An 18,442-nucleotide genomic window follows, 5' to 3' on the forward strand; every position below is an offset into this window, starting at 1 on the left:
ACCAACCCTTCCATTATATTATTATACACCGTATCAAACACCAAAGTCTCTCTGATATACAAGCGGATGTCTTTCCGATACCACCATAGGAGGTTTGCCGCGGGAAAGACCCGAGTTTTCCGCCCCGATATCTATCACTCCCAGCGTCGTGGATCTGGGCCTTTTCCGCTGATAACCTTGTGGAATCGAGCAAAACCATCGATTGGCCATGACATAACATAAACCCTGCTCATGGGGTCGAGCGTGAGGAAAAGGAAACCTTGCACGCCAGCTTCATCGAGCAAAATCGGGAAAAGCTTCGCGACGTTTCCCTGACCCTTGCGTCAGTGGAGAATAGTGCCAATCAGGTCGCCAAATGGTGTTTTAATCTACTTTTATGATTGGCTTCCGTGGTTTTTCTTGTTATCAATCCGTACGTCCTTGTGACGCTTATTGCTCCACGATAAGAGGGGGGAACAAGACGGTCTTCTTAATGCCTTCCCCATATTCTGCATCGGACCCCAGTACTGCTGCCGAGAATGCCCGTTTGGAGGGACGGGTACTATCGACGCGGAGAACATCTAGAAGCTCCTTAGACTTGCTGGGCATAAAGGGCTGTAGGAGAATGCCGGCGATCCGGAGGGATTCGGCGACATTGAATAAAACTCGTTGAGCTTTGATAGCATCCTTCCACGGCTCCGAGAGATGGATGTACTTGTTACCCTGAACACGAGTGTCAGCAGGAATAGGTCGCAACTACGCATAGTGGCTTATCTTACCTGCTCGATTAACACCATGATGGTTTGCAAAGCGGCACGAGGGTTAAGGCTCTCCATATGTTCCCCCACTTTAACGGGGGTTTCCTTGAGCAACTGTTCAAATTGCAAATCTTGCTCGTTTGCGGCCGGAAGTTCGCCCGATGTCCCGCTGACAACGTAAGAATGGAGTTTCCCCTTCGAGGAGCCGATTGCTCGGAGCACTAGGTTTCCGATACCCGATTGGAGCAGCTTCTTGTAGTCACGGATGATGTAGGAGTTGTCATAATCGGCGTCTCCCGCCAAGCCGCCCTGGTAGGCAAGGAAGAAACGCATTGTGTCAACACCGAACCGGTCCAAAGAAAAGAAGGGGTTCACAACATTCCCCGTGGACTTGGACATTTTCTCATGGTTGATTGTCCAGTGTCCATGAACGAGGACATTACGAGGAAGGGGGAGATCAAGTGCCATGAGGAACGCCGGCCAGTATACACAGTGGAAGCTGTACGCTCATCAGTATCGTGCTCACAGTGCTTCTACAGAGACCTATGCCTACCGAACGATATCCTTGCCAACGACATGCACATCTGCGGGCCACCCAAGGCGGCCTTCTTGACCGGGGGGGAAAGGGTAGCCCGCCTTGGTCAAATAATTGACAAGTGCGTCCAGCCATACATAGATGGTCTGTGTATCATCACCAGGGACAGGGATGCCCCAAGTTAGCCGCTCCACAGGTCTGGAAATCGACAAGTCTTGGAGCCCTGAAGACACCGATTTGACGATTTCAGTCGTGTAATTTGATGGTGTAATAAAGCCTGTCTTGTATAGGTCCAACAGACGCTCCTGAAAAGCAGACAGGCGGAAGTGATAGTTTGTTTCCGAGGACCATTCGACTTCTTTCCCTGTCTCGACGGAAACCTGCATTGCTAGATCAGCTCGTGGTTCATTGCAAACGTTGTAGTGCTGTAGGCTAATACCATTCTCTTTCTTCCAGTGGTAGGATCTAGCGAGTTCTGTACCTGCGACGGAGGATAGAATGTTTCATCACTAACGGAATACCACCCTTCATGCTTAGAGGTGTAAATGTAGCCTCTGTGATTCAGCATTTCCTATCATCATTTAGTTCTACTATGGACCGCTTAGCAGGGCCGTCCATCACTTACCCAGAAATACTGTACGGACTTCTTGTGCGCCGCCTCCGTCGTCCGGATGAAGTAATCGTAATCCATATGTGCCGCCTTGGCTAGATCCTATCCAGGATGTCAGTAACCAAGGTAATACTACTAAACTGCGAATGCAGGACCGACCTCAAAGGTTTTGTAGTTCATATCGCAGAAGGCCTGAGTATCCATTTCCGCGGCTAGGGCGGCTTGCTGAATCTGTACCGTACAGTCAACACCACGAAATGTTTTCGATTCAGAGTATTCCTTCTACCTTCATGCCATGTTCATCGGTACCGGTCAATAGTTGAGCGCCTGTGTCTCCGCAGAGCGTTCGCCATCGCTTCAGGATGTCGGCAATTACCATTGTATAGAGATGACCGACATGAGGGGCTGAGGCGATATATATATATAGTTAGAAATAGCCCTTGATAAGTGGAAATTAGATAGACTTGCCGGCATTCACGTAGAAAATAGGTGTCGTCACATAGTACGGTTTCTTGTGCTCTCCGGAAGGTGCTGTCGCGAATCTGCGCGGAGCGATAATTGAAGTCGGGCGAAGGGTTTTGCAGGTAGTACACTGCCAAGTTGGACTTTTATATGCCAGAAATTGGTTGGCCCATGAAAGGGCACGAAACCGTGCTCTGGGAAGAGCCATTGCTAACTGGATGCGGAGTGAGGAGGAGGATGACTCCAAATTCTAGACTGCTTTTGATGGGTGATTTATCGGAGTTGGAGAGGCTAATCTCCGGGTGGCCTAAGCTCCCGTACCTTTTTTTCTGCCGCCTGTACTTCTTCTCTTTCTCTTCTCCACCACCTTTCTCTACTTCTCTACGGACGTACTAATACTCTAAATCTATTCTTGTTTTCCACGATATAGTCACCCACTGCATATACTATTTTGGCTGTCTATTTTCCTATCGATCTGGATCGCGCAGGCGTCAACAGGTACAACGCCTAGTACTTCAAGTTGATTCTTTCACAATGGCCCCCGCAAGTGAAGATGCGCTCACTAAAGTGTCTACGGATGGTATATTTCCCCTGCATCAGACTGCTTTCTCTCTGGCACACTTGATTAATCTGTATTCTACCTCTAGCGGCCACGGAATTTGTGCAGTCATTCTACCCCGCCCTTCAGTCCAACCGCGGTACGATATCATCGTTTTACAACCAAACTATCTCCATGATTCTATTCAACGGCAATGTTGTCGCCGATGGCAAAGCGGTTCAAGAAATATTTGTCAATCAGATGCCGCCGGCGCATTACGAAGTGCAGTCGTTCGATTGCCAAATCATCAACCCAACATATCCCACGCCTACAGCGACTGGGCTTAAAGCTCCGAACGAAACCACTCTCAAGGACAAATCGATTTTGGTGCTAGTCAGCGGATACGTGCGATTTGGAGAGTCTCGCGATCTTCCACAGCGTGGGTTCAGCGAAACCTTCGTGCTAGTGCCAAACCCTTCGGCCGATGGCCCCAAGGGCAAACGCAAGCGAGAATGGCTTATTGAATCTCAGACGTTCCGGCTGGTTGTTTGAGGGAACAATTCGCGTTCACAAAGAGAAGTGCATCTTTAGGGTCTATCCCTCAATCACCAGACCTCTCAAGGATACAATGGGGGGTATTATTATCGGGGTATGAGTACAAATCGACAAAATCCTTCAATCAACAACACGACAAAAACTCAAGAGAAACACTGAAAGCACCTGATGGAGTGCACGGATGGAATATTAACTTTGGAATGCGCAAATCACAACACATCATAACAGCATTATCATGTTCTGGACCTCGGCGGTATACGAAGGTTTGCTTTGACTCGTTCCAGAAGCTCTTCACGTGTAGCTTCTTCATTTGGCATAAGCCCCCTCTAGGAGTTGCCGGCAGAGTCAATTAAGGATACACATATGAGGGTGAATAGGGAGGGGTTTGGATTTTCACAAAGTGAAGAAAGCACATACGTTACGGAGCCACCTTTTCATCTCTTCGGCAGTCCAAGTTTCAGGGTCTTTTCACAACGTTAGCCTCTAACGCTTTATCAACGATCTTTGATGCTTGCCTCCGGTTGGGTCTGGTTCTGCAGGGAATATATCGCTACCCCATATGGCCCAGGCCGCTGCAGCAGTAACCATGCCAGCAAAACCTGAATGATTCGACTTTAGCGGTTGTCTTCATTGCTTTGCCACTAGCGATAAATACCTAGAAAAAGATTCTAGATGCCTGTCAGCTGATTTGTGAACATCATCCGAGGTTATCTACTGTACAAACCTTAGAGTGCATTGCTCGATCTAGGGCAGTCGGCATTTTGGCTTAGTTATTATGTCTGGATATACGAACACAATAAAAATGGTGATTTGTATAAGATGTGAAAATGACAGATGTCAGTTTTGATCAAGCTTGTGACGTGATGCCTCAGTACCAGGTACTTTATACTACCTGTCTGCATACAGTATAGTTGCCGCCTAGCTTGCACCGCCACTCTGGTGGGTTAACCCAATGTAGGAAGTTGACACGCCACAGAGAGGTGGCGCACGTAAATGAGGGCTTCCGGGGCGGCAACCCTAACAATTCCCACACAACGTTAGCGCCTCACCGTCCGGACGCCCGCAAGTCGAGACTTCGAGATCGCGATTGTCCTTCACTCGTCCCGACTTTTTGCTCGACCATCCCGACTTACGTCCCCAATCACCGCCCACCATGCCTCGTGAAATCTCCGACATCAAGCAGTTCATTGAGATCTGCCGCCGCAAGGATGCCTCCTGTACGTTCTCCACGCCCGCTTAGACGCTCGGCGGTTTTGGGTTGGCCTTGGAGCTCTCCGACGAGCTCCGGCCGGTGATCGATGGGTGACGAGTGTTGTGGTTGGAACAATGGTGCTAACGGATGATTTTGCGACTAGCTGCCCGCATCAAGCGCAACCGCAAGACCCAGCAGGTCAAGTTCAAGGTCCGCTGCCAGCGCTTCGTCTACACCCTTGCCCTGAAGGACTCCGACAAGGCCGACAAGCTCAAGCAGAGCTTGCCCCCAGGTGCGTTGCCTTCCAGTCTCATTTGAAACCACTCGGTCGCTATTCGGATTTCAATCTTGCTCGCCCCACCGGTTTGCATACCTTGGGTGGAGGTTCCGGCACATGACATGAACCATGACGACGCGGCCATCACTACGTAGAACTCCATGCTGACGAATATACTACAACAGCCCTCAAGGTCGTCGATGTCTCCAAGGGTGAGAAGAAGAAGGCTCTGTAAATACCTTCAATGATTTGAAGTAGGGAGAGGTGGGCTCGGAGGACGGTTGCCGAAGCATAAGTCGACTGTCGAATGGGATTTGGCATTGGCATGGATGCTTGTGTGGGCCGGCACTGGGATGAAACGGTCTGACCTGTTTGATATACGGGAGGATTGGAAGTCCCTGCGTCTGTCGGATGCTGTGATCATAAGTCCGGAACGGCACTTTTCACCGGCCAGACGACCTACATATCTAAATCAATTTCCAGAGGATGCTTGGTCGGAGCTCCCTGGTTCTACTATCTAATGAAGAGAAAAACAGTTGAAATGCCGTGCACCCCGTCCAACTTGCAATTCACCATGGAGATTCTTGGGTAGAATGTAGACGTTGCAGTGGGCTTGATCTTTGTAAGGCTTTCTGAAACTGCTCGATGTGTCGACCACTGGCTAGATTTGAGACATGCAGTGCCCAGGGATTCCGTTTCTCTTGGGAGTTATATATAAAACTACCGACGACGATCGCTTCAGCAAACGACCACATAAAAAAGCGTGGATAAATTGGACATTGAAATAGTATGATTCATGCATGCGGAAGACCGGCTATATTGTGGTTTAGGGCTTGGCGGGCCTTTTAGTGAAACACTTGTCGACTTTCCTCCAACTTCTGCCGTCACAGACTACAATGATCGTCGTCCGCTTTCTCATAGACACCCTTTCTTGACCCAATCCCGAATGATAGAAAAATTCCGCTCGGATCTGTCATGCGCGAGGTCTGCCAGGCTGGTTTATATGCCAAGTCGAACTGCCATGCCGGCAATTTGGAGGCCAGAATGATGGTGCAGAACTCTCCTCGAATCAGGAATTAGAGCTGGTCTCTCAGCGCTAATCATTTCCATTCAAGTCACGGCAAGTTTCTTGTAGATGATCTTTATGCTATATGGATCACGGAGACCCCTCTCATCTCGCTGGGCTGAAGATTCGATCCATAGCACGATACCTTTCCTGAATCATGGAGGCCCTGGCCGTCTCGCGTACCTGAATCCATGGCATAATAGCCATCGGTCCGTCAACCCGAGGGTCGATCAACTCCGGTATTAACTGCCCAGCAGGCATACCGTCTTAAGGAAAGCTATTGGGCGGACGCACGACAGACCTAGTGTCACATGGTAGGGCTGTTGCCTCTTCAAGAGTGCTTGAAGGTCATTTGTGGATCTTCATGGCGGACCTTGTTCAATTTTGGCAGAATTGGGAGATGTATAATCACGGCAATGCGTTCGGTATCCAGCATAGCCCACAGGAAGATGCATGAGCGTCGAATTATGCAGCGCTGCAAGGTGTAGAATGACTGATCCTCAGTTTAATTAGCAGTGCCGCCAAGATCTTCTATTGGTCTCTGTATTGGCATCTGTGAAGATCGAAGCATATCTACCTGCCCCCGAAGTAATCCCGGATAATATCATCCGCTGGCTCAGGTGTCGCAGGTAGCCCATAGTCACAAGGGTGGAGCATCCCCCTCCCGGCTAGGGACAGGGAAAGAGGAGCCTGGCTGGACCTGGTATGCATGGAGAGCATTATAAAAAGGCAGTGAGACGTCAGGAACTGTCTATTCGTTTCGTCTCCAGACACATTCTCTTCCATTCTTTCTTCTCGCCTTTGATCGAGCAGGTCTTTCAGTCACTGGCCACGGATTTGATATCCTTTAGTTCTATTGAATCATCCCATCACAATGGCTATGTCCAAGATCGCGTCGCTTACTGGCCTTCTGGCCTCCGCCTCTCTCGTCGCCGGCCACGGTTATCTATCTGGAATCGTCATTGATGGCCAATAGTATGTTCTAGGTTCATAGAAATGTTGTGATGGAGGCTAACACCTACCCATAGTTATGGCGGCTACCTTGTAGACAAGTACGCCTACATGGAAGATGCCCCAGACACCATCGGCTGGTCCACCTCTGCCACCGACCTCGGATTTGTGGACGGCACTGGATACGCGTCCCCCGATATCATCTGTCATAAGGACGGAGCGCCAGGTGCTTTGACTGCGGAAGTTGCTGCTGGTGGCGAAATTGAACTGCAGTGGACCGAGTGGCCTGAGAGCCACCACGGCCCTGTCCTCAACTACCTCGCCCCCTGCGGTGGCGACTGCTCCGCAGTGGACAAGACCACCCTGGAGTTCTTCAAGATTGAGGCTCAGGGTCTCATTGACGGCAGCAGCCCTCCGGGCCAGTGGGCTTCGGATGACTTGATCAGTAACAACAACAGCTGGACCGTGACCATCCCAACATCCATCCAAGAGGGCAACTATGTCCTCCGCCACGAGATCATCGGCCTTCACTCTGGCGGTCAGAAGGATGGTGCTCAGAACTACCCCCAGTGCATCAATATCAAGGTCACTGGCGGCGGAGACGCCACACCGGCCGGTACCGCCGGTGAGGCCCTTTACAAGGATACTGACCCTGGTATCCTGTTCGACATCTACAGTGACCTCAGCGGCGGTTACCCCATCCCTGGCCCTGAGGTCTTCAGCGCCTAAATTGGAGGGTTGAATACGATGTCCGCGGGCAGTTTTCATGAGTAGTAACACCTCGTGGGGAACTACGTAGAGGCGGTTCCGTCTCTACTACCTGGCGATCTATTAGCAGTGGTCATACATTCTGTCTCATAGCTGTATTACTCTTCGAATGTGAATATTGGTTACATCCCTTCGCATTGAATGGTAGTTATACTAAAGGCTAAAAAACAAAAACACAAACTGACGGCATGCGCATCGTACCGAATAAACAATCATATCAGGGTATACATCAATCAAAGCCTATCTCCCAACTTGAACCTCATAACGCTGCCGAGCTTGGTACAGCACTCAACACTTACAAGGAAAGTCCATTGGTCAATATAAGAGTATATATAGAAGAGAGCGTAAGGACATCGTCTACTCACCTCGATGATCATGTTCGATATCCGTATCTAGTTCATCCTCCATGGTTGACAGCTCTTCCACCACGCCCCATTTCTCCTCCCATTCTCGTAGCAAAATCAGTTCCTCCGGCGGAATCACCGCATCCTTCCCCAGCTCGTCCTTCATCCTCTGCACCCACTCCGCGACCTCCGCCTGTGACTTCTCCGTCGAACACACAACCGTGATCGAGTACGCGCTGGCGCTCATGCTGACAATGCTGTACACCCCATCTCGGACATGATTGCCGATAGCGATTGTGATCTTATCAATTGAGGCGGGTAAACGGACGCTGATGTTTCGGAAATCCGAATGGTCATGGACATTGAACCACGTTGCGTGGACGGCCGGGGAGCCGGAGAAGTGGATATCTGGCTGTGTTGCCTGGTTGATGTCGCCCGGGGCCGGGGCCTGGTATTTTTCGGTTACAATGGGAGCCTTGCGCCTGGAGCGCCATCGTGTTAGGTATCTCATGTTGGGAGTATGCTGGGTTGAGTAGTAGTAGTAGTAGTAATTGGGATGTTTGGAAGCCGGGGTGTTTGGAAAAGGGGGGCCAAAAGGAATGCTTTACGAGGGGAGGGGAGGGATCAGCCTAGTGGTATGGGCAGAAGACGAGCTCCCTGCGCTATAAAAGGCCATTAGTTGGGAGTTTTATTATCAGGGCGCACACACACGTCAGTGCCTCGAAGGAGCGTAACATGGGCTCAGGGAGGGTCAGATTTAGCCGGGGAGGGGGGGGGAGAGGGATCACGACCCCCCATGTGAGGTTGCTTCAGGATTCCAAACCCTAGACCACTATCGCAGAGAAAAAGGCGCTTGGATATTCCCAATTCCCACCTAATATGCCAGGTACCAATGCGAGTCATGGATGGTTTCATTGGATCGGGCGATGGAAATCCACAGTTGACGCTAAAAACGGGATACGATTTAATATCCATCCATCGAATCAAACCACATCGATCAGACAAGGTGTTGTTGTGTGTGTGTGTCCCAGAATCCAATGCCCACTACGCACGCCGATGATACTCCATCTCAACATATCCCTCGACCCCCGCCCTCTCCAGACCCTGATCCACACTGTCTCGACTCAAATCCATCCGTCTGAGCTCGAACTCGCCAAAATAATTCGCTTCGTCCGACACCTTCCGAAACCCCGCGCCCTCAAACAGGCCCAAGCTGCGCCCATTCCCCTGCCCAATCTTAACACTCAGACACGACAGCCTCCACCCACTAACGCCAGCCTTCCCTAGAGCCTTGGCAGCAGCCTGGTCCCCTCGAACAAACTCCTCCAGGATCTCCCCTTCGTGATCCGCGATGTAGCGCAGAAACGAGAGTAGTGTGGCCTTACCGAACCCCTTGCGCTGGTTGCTCTTCTCCGCGATCATGAGCTCGACCTCGCCGATGATCTGGGGGTCCGCATCCCCTTCCTCGCCGTCGTCGACGCGCAGGAAGAGGTTCACGTCCCCGATCATCCGCGCCGAGCTGTCATCGTCGTCGCGGAGTGGGGAGCCGCCCGTCCCTGTGGGGGAGGGCTGGCACACGATGAAGGTTAGCTTGTCTGCATCTTGGCGCCAGCTTTGTTGCATGGCGTATTCCTCTTCCAGCGACAGTGGTTCTGAGGCGGTTGCTTCTTGGATTTCCTAGTGTTGGTGAGTGTTCTATCCTTGCGTATGAGGAGATGAGACGATCGAAGGGGAAAACATACTTCATCTTTCATCCATTCGTGGTAGCGGGGCACGTGCCATTTCGAGTAGGGCACGAGAAGTACTGTAGAGGTAGAAATAGCTATACGGATCAGTTAACGTACGTACTTGGTGACTGTGGGGGGGGGGGGGATCCAAGCGGGCGTACCAGTTTTGGCATTTAACAGCATTTTTAGCGTGTCTGGCTTATGTGCTCCGGATACGATGTCTATATTACAGTGGATGTGTGGGGATCCGTAGAATTGGTCTAGATTGTACTTCTATTCGTGGGGCAGGTTGGGAGGATTGGGGAGAATTAAATTCAATTCCTTAAATGAACTTTTTTTATTTTTGATATGCGCGTCTTGGCATTTTGGGCCATTTATTTATCATTCTCTGATACTGTTCTTTTCGCTTCCCTTCGATGTATCGTGTCGGAGAGGATTTTCGACCTGTGCAAATGGATTTCTTCTTCTTCTTCTTTTTTTTTTCTTGTGAGTGATCGATGATAATATGGCGAGAACCGCATGGAGCTTGATTGGGGGTGGATATGTTGCCTGTAAACGGCCGAAATAGCGGTCATTTCAGCATCAATATCACAGGTCCACGCATTATATGGGGAAATACTGGTTGGTTCTATATTATGGCTATGTCAAGGTCTTGTGGGCATCTCATGAACCATTGGTGCCTAGTTTCACATACAACTCATTGCTGTTCCTGCTGTCCGGCGTATGTGCCGAATTTCACAACTTCTACCTCCAGCGTCTCGGTATCAACTAGTACCAGTTCGCCGGTTTCCTTGAACGTCGGAATGGATAACAGACGGACTCGTGGGCCAGGTGTGGTATCATCCGTACCGGTCATTTCTGTGTCGGCTCCATTCAGCTTCAAGGGAGCGTCGCCTTCTATTACCGCAGTCTTGAACTGTGGCTGGTTACCAGCGAAGAAGATATGCGGACACGCCTCCATCACGAAAGGATCGTGTGTTTGGAATGGATAGGACCCTGTGACAATCAGCTACTACTTCATTTCAAGAAATTGACGTGGGAAGAGAGAACTCACAGATTGTATCAGGTGCGGTGGGAACGCCACACCTCCAACGCAACATGGCCTCCATGATTTTAACCCTAGCCTCGGCATCCCCACTGGCATCAGCAGTACCACTCGAATTCGCAAAATCTAGATAGCGAAGGACGTCGTCGACATTCTGGCCGCTCGAACCCCATAGACGCCATCCCTCTATGTCGCCTTCCCATGGATTCGTGACGCTATCGAACCATCCTGGCTCTGGCGTTTCTCCAGCAGCCGGGGGTCCAGAGCAATACGCCCGAGATCGCGGAAACATAGCTCGGTGGATACCCTGTTGGGGCAGTGAGAAATTGGCTGGGTCGCTTGCGCCTGCCATAAGGGTAACAGGTATGGTGGGTAGAATCTCGGCGAGGAAGTTATCGAACTGGGTAATTGGAGAAGCATTGTACGCCGACGCGTCATAACCATATTTCTTTGGCCCACTTTTCTTCTTGGAAGCAGCTGCATGTTCGTTAGGGTCGGTAGTCATGCTTGCACCGAGAGAATTTCCCGCAATGACCAGCCTCGTAATTGCAGAAGCATCTGGGGGTGCGCTCTCGTCATTCGCTGATGATTGGGAACCTGTGTAGCCAAGGAGATAGTCTGTTAAGATCTCCAGCGATAATGTGTCGCTCGAAGTTCCCGTAATCCCAAGACCGCTGACAAAAGCAATTTTGCTTTTGCCAGTTCCTTTCTGGGCAGACTGCTGTTCGTCCCTCTCCCACCGACGGGGTTGGCGAGCTAGGTCAGGGACCTTTACATCGATAACCTCAAAGTCTCCATTCGAGTTCTCAGTTCCTAGCACGGCAACTATAGCTCCTGTAGCCAGTTGGGAGGATCTAAGCATGTTTCCGGTCAACCGCAGGCGACCGGACTCGTCTTCTAGCATGATTTGTGTCAATTCGGGGTGGGCAGGATCAAGGTAAGTCGGGCGAGGGGGAGGGGCTGATGTAAAGTTCTGCCATAGCATTAGCATGTACAAGTGTATGGGGAAGAAAACAATTGCCGACTTGCCTCTTTCGTCAGGTCATCCAAAATATTGGGTTTCAATGGCAAGTCCATGTAGATCGTGCCTGCAACCCAGCAAAGCTCTCCTTGTCGTACATCGAGCACTCTTTCCACGCGACGAGCATGCTCCCCAGCGATCTGTTTAGCGGTTCCAATGTGTTAGTAAACATTCGCCGGAGATTGACCTCTTTGCTCGGTCCATATGGTGCGATTGCGCGCAAGATGCGCCCCATACTATCGCAAACCCAGCGGGCAATTCTTACACTGAACCCTTCCCATGTCTCTACCGCAATTTCCTCCACTGCCGGTTTTAACTTGGCCAGTCGCAAGAAGTACATATCGCCATATTGTTGTTGATAGTGCCTTTCCTGGCCAGAAGGCAATTGGAAGGTATGAAGAGGGTTATAGCTGGAGGAAGAGCGATAGACTGGTGCATATTCTTCGTCGCTGCGATTAAGAGGAGAGTGAATGTCAGTCACTGATTGACCATATAGCTGGGCGCGCAGAATGGGCACACCTTGGAGGGCGCAGAAATCGGTTTTCCGCACTGCCAGACGCCATGTTGTGAAGTTGCTCCTTTGTCGTAGGAAAGCCGGGATGGTTTAATCAAGGAGTATATATCAAACCGAAAAAAGTAAGATGTGTTGTGGATGAGGAGTGCTAATTTGCTCAGTCTTACAACTGAAGTCCAACACGAATCACGCGTCTTTTGGCGTTCCGCGGGCGGCGTAATTACAGTACCGCTTTTGGCCAACGCCGCTGGATGCCCTACTAACTTACTATATGTGCTTCCACCATCTTTTAAGCTATTCAAATCTTTTAATTGAGCTATAACGCAACACTGTGCTACTTAGAAAGAGCATACTGCTACCGGATTGGAGCAGCGCAAGGAAAAGTCAACCCGATGTCTTTTAGTAGTCAGACATCCTAGAGTAATGAATAGCAATGTTGAGTTACTGTCAACAGTTCCAGGCGACAGTGAACGGAAGGGCTACTTTAACCCTAAATGGAGGAGACATGGCAAATAATTAGCTTGGAGGTTCAGTTTTCGGCCTTGACAACGAGCTCCCGCGGGCCGAAATGCTGCGTCTTGATAAGGGATACGAACTTTAGACTCCCAAGGGGGAACTGTAATTTATACTGATCCCTTCATGATCTTTGAACACTCATTTGGATGTCTTGGACTTTTGTTCTGGATATGAAGTGTGCACATTCTGCGCTGGCAGAACCACTAAAACATGCCCATGCCGCTAAGAACTGTCGTGCAGAATCCAAGAAGTGAGGTAGATTAATATGCATGTATTCAGTAGACTGCAATAGGTAAGTTGTCACAGGAACAATTTCCAGTTGCAAGGGATAGCTCAAGCCACAGGGCTGTTGTCCATTCCACATGCCGCATTCCTTCATCAACTTTGACTCACTTCTCGATCGGTCATTTCCTCTGTTGACGTACTACGGTATTCACTTGATTGGTCATGTTCTTTCCTTTTCCTGTCCTGATATTCTGGAAACGAGGCAGGAACATGGCAGGAAATGGAAGGGGCACCTTTTCCAACTATAATATGACTCTCCCATCCATGCCGCATACTTCACCTGTTAAGATAACAACAGTTTCATATTAACTCTTCAATCTCCAGAGGCTGAACTATAGTGGATTATAGGGGCTCTCTAAGCCGTCTCAAAAAAAGCCAAAGACACCTTCAGCAGTGTTGCATATACCCATTTCTCTGAATATGAGGATGTCACAGAACAGCCTGATAGGCAGCTTCATGGTTCTCGGCCTGCTGCCATATGTCCTTGCCACTTTTCAGTTGAATGCATTCGTGAGCAACATGTCATATCGTTTGTTTCAGCGAAGCCTACCAGGGTCGCTTGGAACTGCACCCGAAGGAGCAGTGGGCTACTATCAGCCGCCACCTGGACCTATTGCCAATAATGCTCAGCCAACGGAGACCAGGCCCGTGGTGGATAGCACAGTGACAAGCAAAACAGCAGCTCAAGGTCTATCGCGCGAGCCAGCTGAACTCAGCGGCGCACCACCTGTGACAACGTAAGTTTCGATGTGCGCAGCCTCATCGAATGATACAGTCACTGATTCTAGATCTGAAGTAACGCGCAAGGCAACTTTGCCATCTTGACTGGAACCGTAACCAAGACACAGGCGACGATGGAGAGCACACAGGCGGCAACAGCTGGTCGAGATGTTGGTTTAACCCCGGCCAGCCTACTCCTCTCCGTTGTCCTAACCGTGTTGCAACTCTAAGGGGTGGGGGTTCTTGCTCTAGCTGGTAGTCTATCTCCTGTCTTGTCTGCCATCTGTTGGCACCATCCTCTAAGACCCTTGTCACTGTCTTTGACCTACTATTGAACACTCTATTCTTCAGTGACTCTTGAATCCTGGAGCCAAGCTTGAATAGCATCGGCGATCATAAAGTCGATTGTTCTTAATGAATAACTGTATAAGGCTTGTGAGAAGAATTCATAGTTCTGACTGAAGAGAAAACCAAGTTTGTGAAATATTATACAGCTGCGTATAATGAGCATAACTAAGAATAGGTTCATGTGGTGACACTGGTGAGGGCTATGGAACAAAGAGAGAGCCGAAGCCTCGGTTCGGACGTCGATCATCAGCTTGATGGACTCCGCTTCCCCGCATTCGTGCAGCAGGCCCCAAGCTGTTCACATTTCATATCGCTCCTGAACAGTGCCCCCTAAATAACCCCATTGGCCCATTGCTGGCACAAGTAACCATCGGCCAGACTTCTAACTACCGCGGCTCGAGAGTACCGGACGGTAAGAGCTGCCAACTGTGATCTTGGACAGTGATTCTTAAACCCCTATAGCTGACTGAAGTTTATATAGCATCTCAATTATACCACGTACCTTGTTGTACTCTGCTCTTGGATAATATTCTTCTACTCCAGCTACTACAATGTCTCTTCAAACCCCCCTCTGCTCACTGCTGAAGATCCAGCACCCCGTCCTGCTGGCAGGAATGGCGCGTGCCTCTGGAGCCCCTCTGGCAGCCGCTGTTTCTAACGCAGGTGGTTTGGGAACAGTCGGCGGTCTAGGATACACGCCCGAGCAACTTTCGGAGATGTTGACGGAACTCAAGGCTTCCCTACGGGACCCTTCTCTCCCCTTTGGCGTTGATCTGGCCTTGCCTCAAATTGGCGGAGGAGCCCGAGCTACAAACCACGACTACACCAACGGCCAGCTGGACCAGCTCATTGACGTCGTAATTTCCCATGGCGCCAAGCTCTTCGTCTCCGCCGTGGGTGTGCCCCCCGAGCGTGTCATCAAGAGACTACATGACGCCGGCATCTTGATCATGAACATGGTCGGAGCACCCAAGCACGCCGAGAAGGCCCTCAAGCTGGGCGTGGACATCGTATGCGCCCAGGGTGGCGAAGGAGGTGGTCATACAGGAGAAATCCCTTTCTCCGTGCTTGTCCCGGCAGTCGTCGACGTGGCGAAGAAGTACAAGAGCCCGCTGACGGGTCAACCTGCCCTGGTCGTGGCTGCGGGTGGCATCAACGATGGGCGCAGTTTGGCCGCATCACTGATGCTGGGCGCTGTCGGTGTCTGGGTCGGCACCAGGTTCGTTGCCTCGAAGGAAAGTAGCGCTAGTCAGTTGCACAAGGAGGCGGTCGTTGGGGCTCAATTTGGAGAGACCAAGCGGACCCTGGTCCTTTCCGGTCGGCCGCTGCGTATGCTGCCCAACGATTACATCAAGGACTGGGAAAAACGACCGGAGGAAATTGCCCAGCTGACCGCTAAGGGAATCGTCCCTATTGAACATGATTTCAACAAGGATAAGGAGGACATTGAGATTCCTTACCTGATGGGTGATGTCTCGGGTATTATCAAGGAGATTAAGCCCGCTGGTGACATCGTACGGGAAATGGTCCAGCAGGCCGTGGAGGTGCTGAGAACAGGAGGGACATATATCAAGGCAGGATCTGCTAGCAAACTTTGAGTGTGATGTATCTCAGATATGATGCTACCCTGTTGGGTAACGTTGAAATGGATTTCATAGTAACATAATGATAACGTTTAGACATTCATGTTTTCACATGTACATACAAGTACAGAACGAAGGGAACAAAACTTGAAAGATCATGCTTTACTGCCTTTCTAAAGCTAACTAGTAGCATGAGAGAGCAATGACAAGCGACAATCCTCATGCAAGAAGCCTTATTGCCCCAAAATTTGCATACATAGAGATGCGACACGGAACGTAGCCCAGCACAACACACGACAGCCTGCCAGTGCGCATCTCCCTTTAGAAGCCAATTCAGCTTAACAGGGCCAATTGCCGAATGTAGATGTAGTAATAGCACTCAGTCAGATTGGGACATTGCCAAGTTAGACAGAGAGCGCCCTGACAATCCAAGGTCGGCAATAGGTCCAAGAAAACCAGACTCGACAAAAAAGCAGACAAAACCGGGAAAACAGGACGATCGTCAGTGACATCCATTGAGCACAGCCTTGTTCCCATTGGCTCGGGCCTCCAAGAGGCTCGGTGGTGGCGGCGGTCCAAAAACAGGCTTCTCGGGCTGCTGTGGTGGTATGTTGCGGTCTCCGTTCATGTCCCGGTCCGTGCTGTCTTCGTACTCATCATCACTGATGCCTTCATCATCTTCCTCATCCTCGTAGTCTTCGTCGTATTCACTCTCAGTTCCCTCGTCGTCGCCATCTAGATCGGCCGCAAGACCTTGTCCACGACCTTGAGCTTGCATTCGGCGGCAAAGCGCCTCGAGGTGATGGCTCTTCTTCCGCCACTTCTCAAGTTCTTCGTGGTTCCTGGTACGTTCTTCGGCCATCTCGAGTATATTGCGGTTCGTCTGATCGTGTTTACGGGTGAGCGTGAGGTTTTCCTTTTCCAAGCGTTTGGTCTTTTTTGACATTTCTTCCATTTCTTTGCGAAAAGTCAGAAACAATTCGTTGCTGTTGTTCAACGTATCCTCCACCTGCGATATTATTATTACCAGTCGATCAAAACCAGAGTCGAATCGGGTCATCGATCTCGATCCATACCTGCTTGAACTTCTCCACGTAGATGTTGAGCTGGCTGCGTAACTCGGCCTCGGTATGTGAAAATGTAGAAACTTGTGAACTCAAAGCCCGGCAGCGAGCGGCCTCGTTCTCGGCAGCACGGCGTTGCTCTTCGTACTTAGCAGTGAGGCTCTGTATCTCCGCGTCCTTGCTGCGCAAGAGTGACTTGTAATGCACTTCTCGCGTTTCGAATTTCTCGCCAATGGTCTTAATCTTGGCACGTAGCCTAAAACACGAAACCCTCAGCAACAGAAATCGCCTTGCCGGATTATAGTACTTACGCTTCGTCCAGGTCAATATCAACCTTTTCGCTTCGAGGATTGCCCTTGGCAGCCATAACGTCTTGAATATCATACAGAAGAGAATCAAGACGTTCATTCACGATCAGTCGCGCTTTCTTTTCGGTATCCTCCAACTTCTTGTTCTCGTCCTGTGGAGCAAAGGCCATCAATTCTCCGCATCGGAATCATTGCGAGTAAGAGCAACCCACCTTGACCTTCTTGTTTTCTTTCGTGAGCTCCCTGCACAGCTTCTCCAGTTTATCCTTCATAGTCACAGTCTTATTCAGTTCCGACTTCCCCTTGTCTTGATCCTTTTGTAGTTGATCAGCCCGCTTCTTGCTTTTGGAATAGTCGCGATCCAGCTTTTTCATGTCGGCCAGCAGTTCGGTGTACTTTTTATGTACGGTTTCAAGGCGGGTCATTGGGGATTCGATATTGCTGAGGAGCTGGTTCAAGTCTCGTGTAGCTTTCTTAACTTCACGCTCTGTAGTCAGTTAGTACCTATCCTCCACACCCAAAAAGAAAACCGAGTCGACAAATATCTCGTTTGCGGAACCAAGCCCCAGAGGCAGATCACGCACCAATTTCCGCTTCTTGGTCCTTCTCGCCAGCAGCATCCTGCTCCAGCTGCGAGATCTTTGCGGCAAGGAGTTTGGAAGTCTCATTGGGATCGGCCACTTTCTTCCCTTTGTTCTTTTTCGACATGGCTGCAGATGACATGGTCGGCTGTTACCAGGTGGATAAGGCGAGTGTAACTTGTGCGGTTTTTGGCTTCGTCGGCGGTGGTCGCGTGGCCAATCCACGAAATTGAAAAATGCGCAGACGGGACGGTGAGCGAGGCGGGCGTAACCAATCGGTGGCACTAGGGCAAAACCGCAACGTTCGTTGGTACTTCCCAATCCTACCCTGATAGAAAAGGTCTCGACGGTTTCGAGAGTGACGCTCGAGTTCAGGCGGAGCACTAGCGGAGAGAACCCTGGTAGCCTTCTGCTAGACTTGCAGAACTCGGAGGTAATGGATCACCAAGATCCTACGCAATCCAAGTTCTGCAGAGTCTCGGGAAAAAACACACGAGCGGAGGGCAAGCAGCAGCGTATGCCGTGAAAGTGCAGCAAGCAGGCTTGCGGGGATCGACGAGGTAGCGGCAGGTCTTTCGAGAATCTTTTGCCGGGGAAGAGAGGATCGAATGGAAGCCAGTGAGTGGTAAGAGGGGGGATGTTGCGCACTTGACCAGCACTAACCCCGATTCGAAAACTTCTCTTGGCAACCAATG

General features: G+C 50.4%; 10 protein-coding genes across 10 annotated transcripts; 4 read left to right on the forward strand and 6 right to left on the reverse strand.

Annotated features, from left to right (window-relative positions):
• Positions 1-2,552, reverse strand: BDV37DRAFT_294084 (methionine--tRNA ligase MSM1; the record flags this gene model as incomplete). The annotated part of the gene is made up of 8 exons (XM_032089571.1): positions 1-702; positions 759-1,236; positions 1,291-1,652; positions 1,712-1,843; positions 1,898-1,984; positions 2,042-2,103; positions 2,192-2,287; positions 2,351-2,552. 8 exons carry the CDS (start codon positions 2,550-2,552, stop codon positions 430-432), a joined length of 1,692 nt encoding a protein of 563 aa, XP_031941535.1. The 3' UTR covers positions 1-429.
• A 326-nt stretch (positions 2,553-2,878) lies between these two features.
• Positions 2,879-3,434, forward strand: BDV37DRAFT_283024 (putative nuclear transport factor 2 domain protein; the record flags this gene model as incomplete). The annotated part of the gene is made up of 2 exons (XM_032087196.1): positions 2,879-2,924; positions 2,992-3,434. The coding sequence occupies 2 exons, from the start codon at positions 2,879-2,881 to the stop codon at positions 3,432-3,434; spliced, it is 489 nt and encodes a 162-aa protein (XP_031941536.1).
• A 118-nt stretch (positions 3,435-3,552) lies between these two features.
• Positions 3,553-4,293, reverse strand: BDV37DRAFT_116628 (Ish1 domain-containing protein). The gene is made up of 5 exons (XM_032078496.1): positions 4,162-4,293; positions 4,093-4,105; positions 3,953-4,036; positions 3,855-3,901; positions 3,553-3,763 (listed from the first exon to the last, which is right to left on the reverse strand). The coding sequence occupies exons 1-5, from the start codon at positions 4,195-4,197 to the stop codon at positions 3,671-3,673; spliced, it is 273 nt and encodes a 90-aa protein (XP_031941537.1). The 5' UTR covers positions 4,198-4,293; the 3' UTR covers positions 3,553-3,670.
• Positions 4,294-4,489: 196 nt separating this feature from the next.
• BDV37DRAFT_247898 (60S ribosomal protein eL38) lies at positions 4,490-5,105 on the forward strand. Its single transcript, XM_032081931.1, has 2 exons — positions 4,490-4,654; positions 4,793-5,105. The coding sequence occupies exons 1-2, from the start codon at positions 4,591-4,593 to the stop codon at positions 4,945-4,947; spliced, it is 219 nt and encodes a 72-aa protein (XP_031941538.1). The 5' UTR covers positions 4,490-4,590; the 3' UTR covers positions 4,948-5,105.
• Positions 5,106-6,653: 1,548 nt separating this feature from the next.
• Positions 6,654-7,778, forward strand: BDV37DRAFT_116659 (lytic polysaccharide monooxygenase auxiliary activity family 9 protein). The gene is made up of 2 exons (XM_032078497.1): positions 6,654-6,947; positions 7,001-7,778. The coding sequence occupies exons 1-2, from the start codon at positions 6,847-6,849 to the stop codon at positions 7,650-7,652; spliced, it is 753 nt and encodes a 250-aa protein (XP_031941539.1). The 5' UTR covers positions 6,654-6,846; the 3' UTR covers positions 7,653-7,778.
• A 98-nt stretch (positions 7,779-7,876) lies between these two features.
• Positions 7,877-8,960, reverse strand: BDV37DRAFT_247904 (uncharacterized protein). Its single transcript, XM_032081932.1, has 2 exons — positions 8,057-8,960; positions 7,877-7,985 (listed from the first exon to the last, which is right to left on the reverse strand). The coding sequence occupies exons 1-2, from the start codon at positions 8,544-8,546 to the stop codon at positions 7,951-7,953; spliced, it is 525 nt and encodes a 174-aa protein (XP_031941540.1). The 5' UTR covers positions 8,547-8,960; the 3' UTR covers positions 7,877-7,950.
• Positions 8,961-9,074: 114 nt separating this feature from the next.
• Positions 9,075-9,983, reverse strand: BDV37DRAFT_247906 (uncharacterized protein). The gene is made up of 3 exons (XM_032081933.1): positions 9,924-9,983; positions 9,778-9,857; positions 9,075-9,712 (listed from the first exon to the last, which is right to left on the reverse strand). Exons 1-3 carry the CDS (start codon positions 9,943-9,945, stop codon positions 9,080-9,082), a joined length of 735 nt encoding a protein of 244 aa, XP_031941541.1. The 5' UTR covers positions 9,946-9,983; the 3' UTR covers positions 9,075-9,079.
• A 175-nt stretch (positions 9,984-10,158) lies between these two features.
• On the reverse strand, positions 10,159-12,461 carry BDV37DRAFT_247908 (DNA-directed DNA polymerase delta subunit POL31). The gene is made up of 5 exons (XM_032081934.1): positions 12,348-12,461; positions 12,094-12,277; positions 11,837-11,968; positions 10,817-11,780; positions 10,159-10,758 (listed from the first exon to the last, which is right to left on the reverse strand). The coding sequence occupies exons 1-5, from the start codon at positions 12,389-12,391 to the stop codon at positions 10,460-10,462; spliced, it is 1,623 nt and encodes a 540-aa protein (XP_031941542.1). The 5' UTR covers positions 12,392-12,461; the 3' UTR covers positions 10,159-10,459.
• Positions 12,462-13,599: 1,138 nt separating this feature from the next.
• BDV37DRAFT_271535 (NAD(P)H-dependent flavin oxidoreductase) lies at positions 13,600-15,809 on the forward strand (the record flags this gene model as incomplete). Its single annotated transcript, XM_032084735.1, has 4 exons — positions 13,600-13,880; positions 13,940-14,033; positions 14,674-14,719; positions 14,755-15,809. 4 exons carry the CDS (start codon positions 13,600-13,602, stop codon positions 15,807-15,809), a joined length of 1,476 nt encoding a protein of 491 aa, XP_031941543.1.
• Positions 15,810-16,052: 243 nt separating this feature from the next.
• On the reverse strand, positions 16,053-18,331 carry BDV37DRAFT_116762 (taxilin). The gene is made up of 5 exons (XM_032078500.1): positions 17,751-18,331; positions 17,379-17,653; positions 17,170-17,318; positions 16,871-17,114; positions 16,053-16,803 (listed from the first exon to the last, which is right to left on the reverse strand). Exons 1-5 carry the CDS (start codon positions 17,887-17,889, stop codon positions 16,297-16,299), a joined length of 1,314 nt encoding a protein of 437 aa, XP_031941544.1. The 5' UTR covers positions 17,890-18,331; the 3' UTR covers positions 16,053-16,296.
• Between the last annotated feature and the right edge of the window lie 111 nt (positions 18,332-18,442).

This window comes from Aspergillus pseudonomiae (genome assembly GCF_009193645.1).
Source record: "Aspergillus pseudonomiae strain CBS 119388 unplaced genomic scaffold BDV37scaffold_32, whole genome shotgun sequence".
Lineage (NCBI taxonomy): Eukaryota > Fungi > Ascomycota > Eurotiomycetes > Eurotiales > Aspergillaceae > Aspergillus > Aspergillus pseudonomiae.